The sequence below is a fragment of the Cyanistes caeruleus genome, chromosome 4 (genome assembly GCF_971803275.1).
Source record: "Cyanistes caeruleus chromosome 4, bCyaCae1.hap1.1, whole genome shotgun sequence".
Taxonomy (NCBI): Eukaryota; Metazoa; Chordata; class Aves; order Passeriformes; family Paridae; genus Cyanistes; species Cyanistes caeruleus.
In genome coordinates, this window is record NC_141704.1 from 2,044,030 (window position 1) to 2,058,246 (window position 14,217).

Below are 14,217 nucleotides of genomic sequence, written 5' to 3' on the forward strand. Positions count from 1 at the left end.
GGATTTTTCCGGTGCCTTTGGGCACGGGGAGGGATTTTGCATCTCTCGTTTGTGGTGAGAGTGCCCATCTGCTCCAACAGATTGAGGAAAGGCAGCGGAGCTGTGGACAATCTGTCTCAGACTTTAGAGGTGAACGAAGAGCTTCGTTTCGTAATCAATTTGAACCAAATCAGATTTGCCTCGTTTTCGGGCTGCTGGCAGAATCCTGCAGGAGTTCTCCTTGGGAAAAATGTCCCTCTGAACGTGACAAAATTCTGCTTTACTTGAGTGCCACCGTCAGGAGCAGCTGTGAAATGAACTCACCTGTCCAGGACTCTCTGGGGCCGCTGAAAGTTGTACGAAAGGTGAGTCCTGTGATCTTCAGCAGCCACAACCTCTGGAGGAGGGTCCTCTTTATTCACAGCAGCAACCTGTTCCCAAAATTTAGACGTGGGGGGGAAAAGGAAAGGGAGAAGTGATGGGATTGTTTCCAGCTGCAAAAGGTTTGGCAGATCACCAGGAGTCAGGATGGCTTTGTGCTCCCGAGGGCCGGGAGCAGAAATCTTTGCTGGGGATTGAAGGATGATTTGAGGGATGGATGGAAGGCAGCCAGACACAGCTCACCGTCTTTAATGTATTCGACCTTTTCCTGGGAAGAAAACACGATGCCACATAGGATGCAAGAGGAGTTTTGCTGAGGTTTTAATTACCCGTTCATTTGCATCCTCTCAATGCTGGTGGAAGGTGCCAAACTCAAATCCTTGGGGACTAAAGCCACTCGTTTATTACAGGACGGACATTAACAAAGCGAGCAGACCCCTGACAGTGCATTCCTGCCTTTCCTGGCAGGGAGAGCACTCAGACTCCAAGGATTCCCTCCACCCATCCTGTTGGAAGCTCTCCTGACCACTAACGAGTCGCGTATTTTGGGGGTTATTAACGCCACACGCTCAGAAATAATTAAAGAACGACCGAGGCAAAGCCTGTGGGACACGAGACAGAAAATTTCCAGTTCCAAATTTCCAATTTCCAACCCCAAAATGAGACCAATCGGCCTTTGGAATAACCAAGAGGAGGTTGGATGGGACTCGGATCAAGCTGGGATGGTGGAAGGTGTCCCTGTCCAAGGCAGGGCTTTGAGGTCCCATCCAACCCAAACCCTCCTGGATTCCATGAGAATTTATTTCCCCAGGGAAGTGGTGGGTTCACCAATGCTGGTCGCTTTTAGGATTTGGGATGGACATGGATTTGTACTGATTGTGCTTTTCCCAAGAAAGGCTGGAGCAGACAATCCATGAGGTCCTTTCCAGCCTGGAATCCCAGGGCTGTGTGGCAGCCAGCAGCGTGGGGAAATCGGAGGGGAAACACCCAGAACTCAGAACTCCACATCCCCACGATTCAGGAGGAGTGAAGTAATTTCATTTTAGCTCTAATTTGCTCTGAATTAGTGGCTGGGAGCACAGTGGGTGCATCCTGGTATCCTGAAGGAAGTTCAGGAACTCCTTTTACTGCAAGAGATACTTATTCTCCACAGTGGGAATGGCATGGTGAATTGGACAAGCAGGAATTCCACTTCCAAGCGACATTCCTGATCTAACCCACATTCCTGTACATCCATTTTGTGTTAGACAGGGAGCTGCTGCCTCCAAATTCAGTTTGGCAAGAGAATTCTTGAGGTTAGAGGAGGCACCCTAAAATAACACGAGGAGAGGATTTTGTGAAACAACTTTTATCACTCAGAAGTGAAATGCTGGTCAAAACCAGTCCCTCAGGTTCACTTTTACAGCCCATAGAGAAGGAAAAATTTCACTGATATATTCAAAATTGTATTGGGATGAAAACAGGTTGGCACATAAAGAATAAGATCAACATCTTGGGCAGCTGGGGAAAATTGCACTCTGGTATAATTATCCATGTGTTCAGGATGGAGAGAGCCTGGCACTAAACAAAACCCCCAAAATTCATACAGATAAAATTGGGAGTGATGGATTCCCTGAAAGGATGGCTTTGAAAGGATAATTCCCTGAAATACAGCAGCTCCAGCACGGCTTGGGCCCACCACAGACACCAAAATCCACCACAGCAGGGAAAGGTTTCCAATCCAACAGAATTTTGGCTAAGTGGGATTTTGGGGGAGGAGGTTTGCTACAACTGCAAGCCTGGATTTTATGTTCTTTGTTTAGAAAACTTCCAGAATGAAATGGTGTTTGCTTACCTTTTCTTCCACAGAAACCTCCTTGAGATCCAGTTCTGTGACTTGGAGCAACATGAAAATCGCCGAGAGCCAATAACCTTCCTCTTCCTGAGGGAAAAATTTTCCATTTTGACAGAAAATACTTAATTTAATCCAGCCAATATTTAATTCCAATCGGTTAAAATTAAATTTCCCTTAATACATTGGAAAATAAAAGGTTTTTTACCCTGAAGGGTGTCAAGACACTGCCCAAACTGACCCTTCATGAGCTCAGCTGCTGCAGCAAGAGCTGAGTTCTTCAAAATCTTGTAACCATAATATTCAAAATGCCAAGATGGGAATTTAAAAATGGAAAGGGATCTGATCAGACTTTGCTTAGGAGAAGGACATCTCAGCAGGAAAAGCCTTTCAGATGATGGAAAACCAGGAACAGTCTATTTCAGGTACTTTTTCCTGCTAATTTCATCGTGTGCCACACAGACCAGCCTCATAAAAGCCAATAAAAACCTGGCAATTACAAGAAAAAAATTAAACTTTTAATATTTTTCTTCTTTCTGGCATTGGGAATGACTGTAAAGTTCGCACAAAATTTAGAAATCACAAGAGCTGGGATAGAATCATCTTGGATCACTCAAGACAAATGACCTGTCCTCTTCTAGAGGCAGAAACTGGGGCTAAAAGGATTCAAACCAACACGTTTAGGTTCTCATTTTTGATTCTTTCTTACCTGAAGAGGGTTTTTTAGAAGATTTAAAACCCTGAGGAGAGGCAGATCTTCAATCCATTTAAGCTCACTCAGCTCAGCCACCTGAGCAAGGACAGAAACCGAGCGTAAATCAGCAGCAACACAACCCGTGAGAACAACGAGGGGAAAATGAAGTGTTTTAACGCCTGCTCTTCAAATCTGGGCATTAAAAAAAATTATTATAAATCACAAAAGGGGTTTACATGTTAACTGCACTCCATGAGGCACAAAAGGAGACAACCTGGCTGTTAGCTGGAGCAGCAGGATAATCCACACAGCAATTTCCAAGCACCTGCATTTTCCCAGCTCTTTCAAATGTCAAGCCCTAACGCATTTGGCTTTTAATGTGCTGATGTGCTTAAGTGAGGCAATTCTGCAGTTAAATTCGTGCTCTGGCTGGGTAGTTTAAAAAATAAAAAAAAAAATTAAAAAAAAAAATCCATCTAAGAGTTTCTTTTCACTGGAGTTCAAGTTTGTCCTATAGAACTTGCAGCAATTGGATAAAAAGGACCAGGATTTTTGTCCTTGGGGGTGTTTAAAGGGAAAAATGAGGGGGTCCAGAGGGTCCAAGCTGTTTGGGGTCTCATCTGTGCACAAAGGAAAGCTGGGCACTCAGTTGTGGGGGTGAATCAAGGTTTGTGTGGCCCAAGCAAACCTGGTTTTCATGGTTTGGGGAAAATGTGGAATGGGTTGGGTTGGTATGACCTTCAAACCCATCCAGTGCCACTCCATCCATGGGCAGGGACACCTCCCAAAATCCCAGGCTGCTCCAGCCTGGTCTTGGATGCTCCCAGGAATCCAGGGGAAGCCACAGCACCTCTGGGAATTCCATTCCAGGACCTCCCCACAATTCCAGCTAGGAGTTCCTTCCCCAAATCCTATCTAAATCTCTCCTCTTTTAGTGTAAAACCATTCCCTTTTCTCCTGCCTGTATTTTTCCATGTAAAAAGCCTCTCTCCATCTCTTTCACAGCCCCTTTTAAATCCTGAAAACCCAACTGAACTGAAAAGATTCCAGATTCTCCCTAATTTATACTCAGTCCTTTTAAAGTGTCTGAAAACATAAACCTCCACCACAGCCTACTCAAAACTCACTTTGAGGTAAGAATAACCCCACCCAGGACAGTTTTCACGAAGTTAAATGTGATTTTAGTGGATTTCTTAAATAAATCCCAGGATTCCAACCATCAACAGTTGAAAATCACTGAATGTTTACAAAGGACATTTGCAGCTAAACCTGTTGTGCCCATTTTTTAAAATCCCAAGAATTTAAGATCATCCTGAGTGAGCTGAAGTAACTCCACGTGTTAATCAATTAAAACTCCTCTTTAAATTATCCTTCAGAAAGCAATGTTCAAAAAAAGGTGACTCATTAAACAGTTTCAATGACATCATTCAAAGAGGCAAGTTTTGATGAGGTGAAATTAAGAGTTTTTATGTGCTGTGAAGAACAGTGGAAAATAAATAAGGCAGTGGAAGTGGTGTTATTAATGTTAATAACAACCACACCATTAGAGAGTTTCCTGTCTGCTGCAATTGAGGTACCTTTAAATGTCAACCTAAACACAGGGAGAAAAAGAATCCACAGTGACTTGAATTAAATCTTCTTTTTAGGGGGGAAAAAAATGACAGAAAATGTTTGGCTGCTGCTTTATATTTTTATTTTCTTAGATTATCTCTTTTTTCACAAGTCTTTGACGTCAGAGTGATTCACAAATTGATTTTTTTTTTTCAGTTAAAGATGCTGGAAGATCAGTATCAAAATTACTGTGGATATTTGGTTTGGCATTCAAAATTCAAATGAGTCGGATGGTGCCATTGTACTTCCAGTACAGAAAATTGTGCTGCGTAACAAAATCCACTTTTTAACAGAGTTCTTGCAGTTCTGCCTTGCAGGGAGTTTCCAGCTGAGAGCACAGAAGAATCTGAGGTCATAAAATTGAGCTGAGAGATATTAACCATCCCCCCTGAGGCCTGGCAGCAGCAGAGCTGTGGTGTAAGTAAAGATCCTCCAAAATAATCCAGCTGGAAAAGCTGCAAACTCATCCCTGTCTGCCCCAACCAGGGGAGCAATGGGAATTCTCAAAGTGTGAGAGCGCTAAAGTGGGACCTGAGAGGAGAGAAACCCACCTAAAATATTAAATAAGGGCTGAGAGGACACCAGGAATCCACGTGAGAAACACCAAAAGAAAAGATCTCGTCTTTTCTAATATTCATTTCTTGCAGTGCTGAGTGATTTTTGGAGCCCTTCAAGGAGTTGAGTGCTAAAAATTTAAAATATTCTGGGTTGTTGGAAGAGGCTGAGCTCAGCCTGGTACCTGGTTATCCTCCAGGTTGATCACCTCCAGTAGATTGTGCTCCTCCAAGCCTTGCAGACTGTTGATTTTATTCTTGGACAGATCCAACCTCTGCAGAGCTTTCAAGGTCTTCAGCCCATTCACCTTCTCAATCTGGTTAAAGCTCTAAGAGGAAAAAAAAAATCAAAAATGAAAGCAGAGAAACTGTAAATAAACCTCTATGGAAAACAACATTCCTGAGGGGGAAAAAAAAAAAAGAGTTATTTGTTGGATTTGAGGGTTCTTTGTCATGGAGAATCCTGTCACAAGTAGGACTTTATGGGTTAGCCTCCTGATGTGTTACCTTCCTGTTAATAAACCTCTATGGAAAACAACACCTCTGAGGGGAAAAAAGAGCTATTTGTTGGATTTTAGGGTCCTCTCTTGTGGAAAATCCTGTCACAAATAGGCCTTTCTGCATTAGCCTCATTCACATCCTGATATGTCACATTCCTGCTCAAGGAAATAAAGGAATCAGCTCTCTCCTGATTAGCTTATCTCCAACTCACCTTGAAGAGACAACAGCAATAAAAAGAGCTCTGACATTTTTTAAAAGCTGATCTTGGCCCAAGAACACTCTTGTCACCATCCACCTCAAAATTTAGAACACAGAGATGCATGGAAAATTATGGAATATATATACATAAATACATTGAATTTCCCTCTGTAATCATGGCTCTATTTACACTTGTGATTACAGAATAAATAATGAAAAAATTAAGGTAGGATGGAGAGGAGACAGGCTGAGGGTTGGGAATGTTCCCCTGGAGAGGAGAAGGATCCAGGGAGAGCTTCCAGCACATTCCAGGGCCTAAAGGGGCTCCAGGAGAGCTGGAGAGGGACTGGGGACAAGGCCTGGAGGGACAGGACACAGGGAATGGCTTCCACTGCCAGAGGGCAGGGATGGATGGGATGTGGGGAAGGAATTCCTGGCTGGGCTGGAATTCCCAGAGCAGCTGTGGCTGCCCCTGGATCCCTGGAATGTCCAAGGCCAGGTTGGACACTGGGGCTTGGAGCAGCCTGGGATTTTGGGAGGTGTCCCTGCCCATGGATGGGGTGGCATTGGATGATCTTTATGGTCCCCTCCAGCCCAATCCTTTCATGATTCCACAATCTTCTGATACAAAAATCTCTCTGGAATATGTAAATCCGTGTTTATGCACATTAAGTAAAGGCTCCGTTCACTGTCAGGGACAGCACAGAAATGTTTTAAAAATAATAATATTTTTTTTAAAAAAACCTATTTTCCTGTAAATTCTTCCAGACTTTCCCACATGAAAAGCCCCAAAGTTTTGAGAACCCATAACCACCCCTCAGAGTTATTTCAAACGAGGCCCTGGTTTCTCACTGGCCTCCAGATGGTTTCGTTCCTCAGGGCCCCACAAATCATTTCTGCCACAAACTCCAAGCAGGGATAACAATTCCTTGCTCATCCCTGTCCCAGTGGCCAGACACTCCCAGATGGCCTCTCCACAGGATTCCTCCTCCATAACCTTGCAAATTTTATTTTGCCATCAGCCTCATCTTATGCTAAAAGCTTGGAAGCCTCATCTTCTATTAATAAATATTTAGGAACTGTTGAAATAAATAAGCCAGCTGACTCTAATGTTAATCCAGTTGTCTGTCCTTGACATTTTTCCTGACTTTTAAATGTTTAATTAGGTTATTAATAGCGTGGAGGCTCCCTCTCTGTTCCTGAGCTTTGTTAGACCTCTGGTTAATCGGGTGCAACTCAGAGCTGGAGTTGCAAAATGCTGAGCCAGAGGTGCAGGAAAAAGTCTGTGAACAAAAAGGATTTGGGGATAGATCCTTTAAAAGCAGAAAATTCCTAAGAGTCCAGTTTGTTAGAGCTGTGCTTCTCATTTTAATTTTTTTCTTGCAAACATGAGTGGGATAAAGGGGTTTTTGGTACAGCAAGGCAGAATTTACAAGTTTTGAAGTCTTCTTCCCGAACTTCAGAACTTTCTATTCTTTTCAGCCTAAAAAGCTCAAGGGGAAATGGGAGAGAAAGCTGAATCACTGGGAAGAGAGGGGATAAAAATAACAATTAAAAAAAAAAAAGAACTGCATTTTATTCCAATTAGCCAAAGAAAATGCTCTGCTAAAATCAATTTCCATAATTTCCACATGGCTAATTAAAAAAGACGAGCAGTGTTATCAGTAGTGATGTCAGCACCTAAGAACCCCAAATGAGGATTGTGTCCATATTTAATAAGATTTAATTGTTATCAATCTCCCTACATTGGACAGAGCAGATTCCCAAGGGACTTCCTGTTAGACCTTTAAACAAACCAGGACATCAGTGGTGAAGGGACTTGATGTGGCTCAAATTTAGAGAAAAGAGCTTCAAAGTAGTTAGAAAAAAAAGATCCTCACACTCCTGGAGCTCCTTTCAGAACATTTCGATGGGATTTGGCCAATCTGAGTTAATCTTCCCCACTAAAATGAGAACAAATTCCAATTTATTGCCACTGAGGGAATCACTGAGAGCTCCTGGAGGTATCATAGATCTGAAATATAATTTTATTAACACTATTTGAATATATTATTCAAAACATGTTAAATGTGAACACCTTCCCTGAATATTTCAGCAGCCAAGGGCCAATCTGAGTTGGTATTTTCTATATCCATTTCTACAGAACAGAAGAAAAACCTTTAAATTTTTAAAAAGGATTGGAAAAGAATATTTCTATTCTTGATAAGGGATTCATTCACTTCACTTCAAATATTTATGTGGGTGCTTAAAACTAATCTAGCCAATAGGAGCTCTGTATAGTTTTTTTGGGACTTATTTTTAAAGTCACATTAAATATTTTTCACTTCTTATCACAAAGAAAAAGCTGTTTAAAAGCAGCCTGATGTTTTGAGAGCAACTGGGTTGCATCAAAAATAGGTTTGGGTTGTGTTTCTGTGCAACATTTGTATTATTAATAAAAAAAAAATAAAAATAAGCAATATTGTAGAGACCTCTGGGAATTTGTTCTGTAATTATCTTCATTAAGGTATTGATATATTGATAAGAGGCAGGAAAACCATCAGGAATTATTTCTTTCTTACCAGGTTGAGGATTCTGATGGGCAAATTCTCCAGGCCCTGGATGGTGGTGAGTCTGTTGTGTGACAAACCCAGCTGGCTCAGGCTGTGACACTTCTCCAGCCCTCGGATCTCCTCAATCTCGTTAACTGTGCAGAGCTCTCAGGAAAAAAACAAAGAGCTGAAGGCAAAACCTGAGTGGTAATTAGGGGATAAATTAACAACCTGAGTTGGATTTGATGGTGTGGGGAGCTGGGCAAGGAGAGGGTTCATCCTGTAGGGGTTTAAATCCCATTGCTCGGAGCATTCTCCAGAAATTATTCAATAATTTATAATTTTATGGGGTTATTCCACTCTAAATTATACCTGTTCTGTCCTGGCCATCTGTACTGAGAGGACATTTTATGTTTCTTTTTTTGGGGTTTATTTTATGGGTTTTTTAATGTTTATTTTCTGTTTATTTTTCTGTTTATTTTCTGTTTATTTTTATTTTATTTTTAAAATTATTTTTAGTAATATTTATATTAATTATATTATATTATATTTATTATATTAATTATATTATATTAAATATGTTATAATATATTAATTATATTATGTTATATATTATATTATGTCATTTATATTATATTATATTATATTATATTATATTATATTATATTATATTATATTATATAATATATTATATTATATTATATTATATATTATATTATATTATGTTATATATTATATTATGTTATATATTATATTATATTATGTATATTATATTATATTATATTATATTATTATTCTGTCATTTTTATAAATTTTGTTTTATTTTAATATTTTTAATATTTATTTTATATTATTTTATATTATTTCTTTTATTTTAAATTAACATTACAGTTAAAAACAGCAGTACAAGTAATCAGAATTCCTCCCAGCAAACTTCAGCATTAACAGAACTCCTCGAATTCCTTAAACAAAGAAACTTTGACAACAAATCCAGCTCCAATTTCTCCTTTAAATGGATGAAGTGAGAGAAACCTGCCAAAAATCAGGTAAAACCCTGCCCCAGGTGTCAGAGTGCGACACAAATTCCCCAAAGGATACAATCCAGCAGGAGTTTGGTGAGTGAGTGATATGCTGACAAATCTTGCATTTTTGGGATTTGATTGTGTGAAAAATCTACTTCCTAAAGGAAAAAAAAAAAAATAGAAAGAGAGGAATTTGGGATTATTTCTTCAGCACTTACTCTGGCTGGGAGTTTGCTGAGTGTTCCACCTTCCCACCATATGCAGGGGTTCAGTGGGGAAGAAAATAAAAGGGCATAAATAAAATGCAAATAAATAAACAAAAATACAAATAAAATGCTCATTAACATACATGTACATATAAATAAAAGGCATAAATAAAAGACAGACCCAAATGAACTTGGAAAAGCAAAATGGAAAAGGAAAATGTGAACTGAGGTAAGAAAGAAGGATAAAAATTGACTTTTGCCTATGCTCAAACACGTCTAACTTAGATTCAGAAAATGGCTTTGGGTTTAAACCTTTAAAATGTTTTTTTCTTGCAGACTTACCTTGAGGTTTTTAGGTGCTTTAAAACTGAAATATGTGGTCAGTTTGTTTTTGGAAGCATTCAGCTCTACTAAATAAGGCATGTGACTGATGCAGGAAAGATCTAGAAATGAAACAAAATGTCAAATCCTGTGCCTGAATGCAAAGATCATCACGGCAAAATGTGATAATTACATCCTGGAGCAATTAAGAGTCAATTTGGAGCTGCACATTCAGAAAGTGATGCCTAAAATGCAGAAATCAGATACATTAACACCTTGTCCTAGAGGAAACAACAAAAAAAAAAGGTTTATAAACCACAAAGAATAAATATCCGAGTTCGACATTTAATTTTCATTACGCCAGCTGACTCGCCTTTAAGCAAGAAATTATTTTTATATTCTATCCAGCTCTAGAAGGACAGATTCACTCTGTCCTGAGTTATCAATTAGTGGAGAAAAGCATTTAGGCCACGACTGAGGAGTAAATGAGTGGTTGCTATGGAAAAGTCCCTGCTCTGTTCATATCTGGCCTCCACAGGAAAAAAAAAACCTCTTATTAAAATGAGCAGGGAGAGAAGCTGCTTCACAAAAGTGCTGCTATTCTTGGACTCAAAACTCCTCAAGTGAAAGGAACTCGAGAGAAATAATGTGGCTGCCCCACCACTGCTTATTCCACTTGATGTTAAATGTGAAAGAAAAAAAAATGAGGGAGAGGGAAGGAGCAGCTGATGGAGTTTAATCCCAGTCTCCATTTGGCAGCTTTCTAAATGTAAAAAAAAATGTGATTTTTTTTTTTTACCTTTTGTCACCCATGGAAAACCTCGACAAGGGAAAACTCAAGGCCGGGAAAACCAAACCAAGCATAACTTGAATATTCTGCCACCTGCACACGTCAGATCTCCACCTTCACCTTGACATATCTGCTGGAATTTTATCTCTGGGTAATAAAATGAGAGTTTAAGCTCCACTTTCCACTGATAAACATATGCCGGTCTTAATGGGCCGTGGATATTTTGGGTGTTTTGGAGGAGACCAAGCCTGGTTCTCTGGAATGTTTGACACCACTGAAATGTCAGCCAGGCTTTGTGACACTGAAGCTCCGTGGTCCAGTGCATTTCTCATCTGAAACAGTTTCACAACCCAAGGATTTGTAGTTTATTTACTCCATACCATTAATTTTATTGGAGGAAAGCTCCATTTTCTGCAGGTGAATGTATCCAGAGAGAATGCTGATGTCACTCAGCTCTCGACCCTGGAAAAAGGAAAGGAAGGGATTTTAATCATGATTTTAATAACTGGCTGTGTAAACTCGCACATTGGAGAGGAGCCCCAAGGTCCCTCCAGCTGCAGCAGCAGAACAAGGTGACATCTACACAAAGTGATGCTGGAGCAGACAGAAATGGAGAAAATACCAAGAAAAAAAATTACTTTGAAACAACAAAAAGAGAGCTGCAGCCAGGAAAAACGCCAGGAAAGCAAAGCTGTGTGGAAAAGAGAGGAACAGCAGAGAGCTTTGAAAAGACACAACCACTTTAACCTCCTGAACGCAGCATTTCCAGGTGTTTTACACATTCCTCCACTTTTTTCCCTCCAGCTGACTGGAGCAGGAAGATACATTTTTCACACCTGAGTAATGGATCAAAAATCTCACTGCTGATGTTACTACATGAAAAAAAACAACCTCTGGCAGTCAACAGGAGAATCTCTGAGTCTTATCAAAAACCCTGTACATGAAGCAGGCAGAGACAAAAATCTGCCTCTTGGCATTTTTATTTTTTTTTTAAACAAGGCCAACTATCTGCTGTTGAAAAAAGGAAATATTTGTGCAGAAAAGCACCTTAAACTGATGTTTTTTGGTTGTACTTACTGGAAGTGACAGATGAAGATAAGCATATTCAGTCCCAGGGGCTGAGTAGCCCAAGGTGTGGAGTCCCTCAGCAGCGGTGTCTTCATCCAACACCCCCTTCAGCCGCTCCTAAAAACACCAGGAACAGGGAAAAATGGATTAAGGGGAGGGAAATTCCACACTTGGGAGAATCCAGAGGGGTTCCAGTGGGAGCAGGGATGATAAAAGCCCTCAATCAAGTGCTGCTTCCAGTGCTTCACCACCCCACTACAAAAAATTATTATTGGGGGGAAAAAATGATTATTAGGGAAAAAACCCTGTCCTCCAAACAGCTAAACAGAAATGTGCCACGTGCCAGCTCCATCCATTTGAGAAGGCTCATCAGGTTTTTGCTGGGATGTTTAATTTTTCCCTCCTGGATGAAGCACAGGACCCGTTCCCCGGGATGTTGAGCCACGCAGCTCACACTGATTACAGATTTTAACATCCCGGCACTAACAGGGTGCTGCACCCCAAAATGCACATTACTGGAAGCCCTTTCCGTTTGTTTGGTGTGAAAAACGAGGTTCACGTATTTTTTGTATAAAATTTTAAAAGTTTAATAGAAAGGCAATTAGGAGATAGAAATAAAGTAAAATATACAAATATGGCTGGGTGCCTCAGCATTCAGCTGAGGGCACACCTTACTGACAAAGGATTCTCCCTTAAAAACAGAACCCTATTACATATTTACAGATATAAATTTATATTTATAAATATAAATAAATATATAATTTATCTGGATAAAATAATCTAAAAATGCAGGGGGTCTCTGTCTGTCTTTTCAATCTCTGGTTTATATAAACAAAAGTAGTTTTTGCTTTAATAGCATGTTATAGCCTAACATATATGTGTAATATACCACTATTTCTAAGTTTCATCGATAACAGAGTAAACTGTATTAATACAACAAAGTTTCCTAACCTGACACATGTAACATTCATTTTAATATCTGCGAAAGGCCAATAATATAATTTGTATCTATAACATTCAGCATGAGCAGCTCAGTGCTGCTCTTGAGAGGAGAAATCTTTGCCAAAGAGGCTGCTTTGACAGATGGCACTAATGAACCACGGCGTGGATTTAATGAGAAAATCAGCCAATGGTTTGTGAAATTCCCACGAGCTCGAAGGAGCCACAAGACAATTGCTAACCCAGGGAGCGGGAAAAATAATGGAATCACCTAAATTACAGCACCTACATGTTTTTATTTTATTCTGCACGGGAGAGCGCAGAATAATTTCCACAAGGCAAAATAATCAGGTGGTATTTTGTGGTGTTGGGATTTCAAGCCCAGTAGGGAAGGGAGAGAAAATCCACACGTGTCCTTGGAGCTTGTTGAAGCTCAGGGCTGGGAATTTCAAGAGGAAATGGGGTTAATTTGGCCATACACGTGCCAATTTATCTTATATGGCCAGAAGACTTGGCAGTCCTGGGTTAGTGGCTGGAATTGACAATCTTCAAAGGTTTTTTTATCCAATCTAATTGGTTTTGTGAGCGAGAGGGACCATCTAGAAGTACCCTGGACGCCACGGGGATGGAAGGGACCCTAAACAAGGCAGAAATGAGAGGTGAGCGGGACACAAACCAAATTACCTGATGCTGCCATTCCCTCCCCCTTCTTTCCCCACATCTACACTGAGTGATGAGGGGGGAAAGGGCAGTTCCCCCACAAGCACACACCCCTCCCCAAACAGCTGGGGAGCCCCGGGTTGAACCTCTGAGCGCTCTGACTCTTCCTCTTCGCCGTCCTCCTCCTGCTCATCCTCGCCGTGAGGCGGGCCGGGCTGGGGCTGCTCCTGGGGGAACCCCTGAGTGAGGGGCTGCGGCGACTCGTGAGAAGGAGGAAGCGGCTCCCCGAGGATGCCTTCTCCCCCGTTCTGCTCGCCGCCCGCCATGAGCTGTGATAAGGAAGGAGCAGACAGAGGGAACTCCGCTATCGGTCCCGTCCCCGCTCAGGCCTGGCGGCCGCCATTTGTTTACTGGTTGCCATGGAGACGTCCCAGAGGGCGGCAATTCGCGCCAACCGCCCAGCCAGCCAATAGGAGCGCAGAGCTTGCAGCAGTGCAGCATGGGAATTGTAGTTCTCAGCACGGTGCTCCATCGCGGTGCATCTTGGGAGTTGTAGTTCAAATCCCTGAAGCGGCCATCGTCCTCGCTTCCTCCTCGAGGTGCAGAACATGCATATAAACGATATAAATATATCAATTTAAGGAGATAAAGGGGCACACAAAGACTCTCTGACGATAGAGCCTTTACTGCTGCCTCAGTATTTGGAGGGAGACCGAAGCGTTTATTCTACAAGCCCGATTTGCACGGTCCCTAGGATGCTGCCTGTAACATGTGACTGTTCCATCCCATTGGGAAGGGCCGAAAATAGCATAAAAGAGGGATTTCAGGGCGAAAAGATTGAAGGGAGAGACACCTCCTCTTGTTAGGGATCAGTAAATGACTGTGTCTCTTCTCCTGCCTGAAGAGATGAGTGAGTTTTGTGCCTCCAATT

General features: G+C 41.2%; 1 protein-coding gene across 4 annotated transcripts in view; it reads right to left on the reverse strand.

The window, feature by feature from the left end:
- LRGUK (leucine rich repeats and guanylate kinase domain containing) overlaps window positions 1-13,780 on the reverse strand; it is a 45,372-nt gene extending 31,592 nt beyond the window's left edge. For 2 of the 4 annotated variants that reach the window (XR_015286035.1, XM_023918814.2), the window contains exons 1-10: window positions 13,433-13,777; window positions 11,697-11,804; window positions 11,000-11,081; window positions 9,851-9,951; window positions 9,379-9,460; window positions 8,311-8,435; window positions 5,236-5,379; window positions 2,901-2,981; window positions 2,195-2,281; window positions 304-410 (exon numbers count right to left, since the gene is read on the reverse strand). Coding sequence is in view for 3 of the 4 variants with exons in the window: in XM_023918814.2 (XP_023774582.2) it covers window positions 304-410; window positions 2,195-2,281; window positions 2,901-2,981; window positions 5,236-5,379; window positions 8,311-8,435; window positions 9,379-9,460; window positions 9,851-9,951; window positions 11,000-11,081; window positions 11,697-11,804; window positions 13,433-13,612 (1,097 nt within the window). In the remaining variant the exon portion in view is untranslated. Of the gene's footprint in view, window positions 1-303; window positions 411-2,194; window positions 2,282-2,900; window positions 2,982-5,235; window positions 5,380-8,310; window positions 8,436-9,378; window positions 9,461-9,850; window positions 9,952-10,999; window positions 11,082-11,696; window positions 11,805-13,432 lie in introns of all 4 variants that reach the window. The other 2 variants (XM_086886371.1, XM_086886372.1) reach the window with 2 other exon arrangements.
- Between the last annotated feature and the right edge of the window lie 437 nt (window positions 13,781-14,217).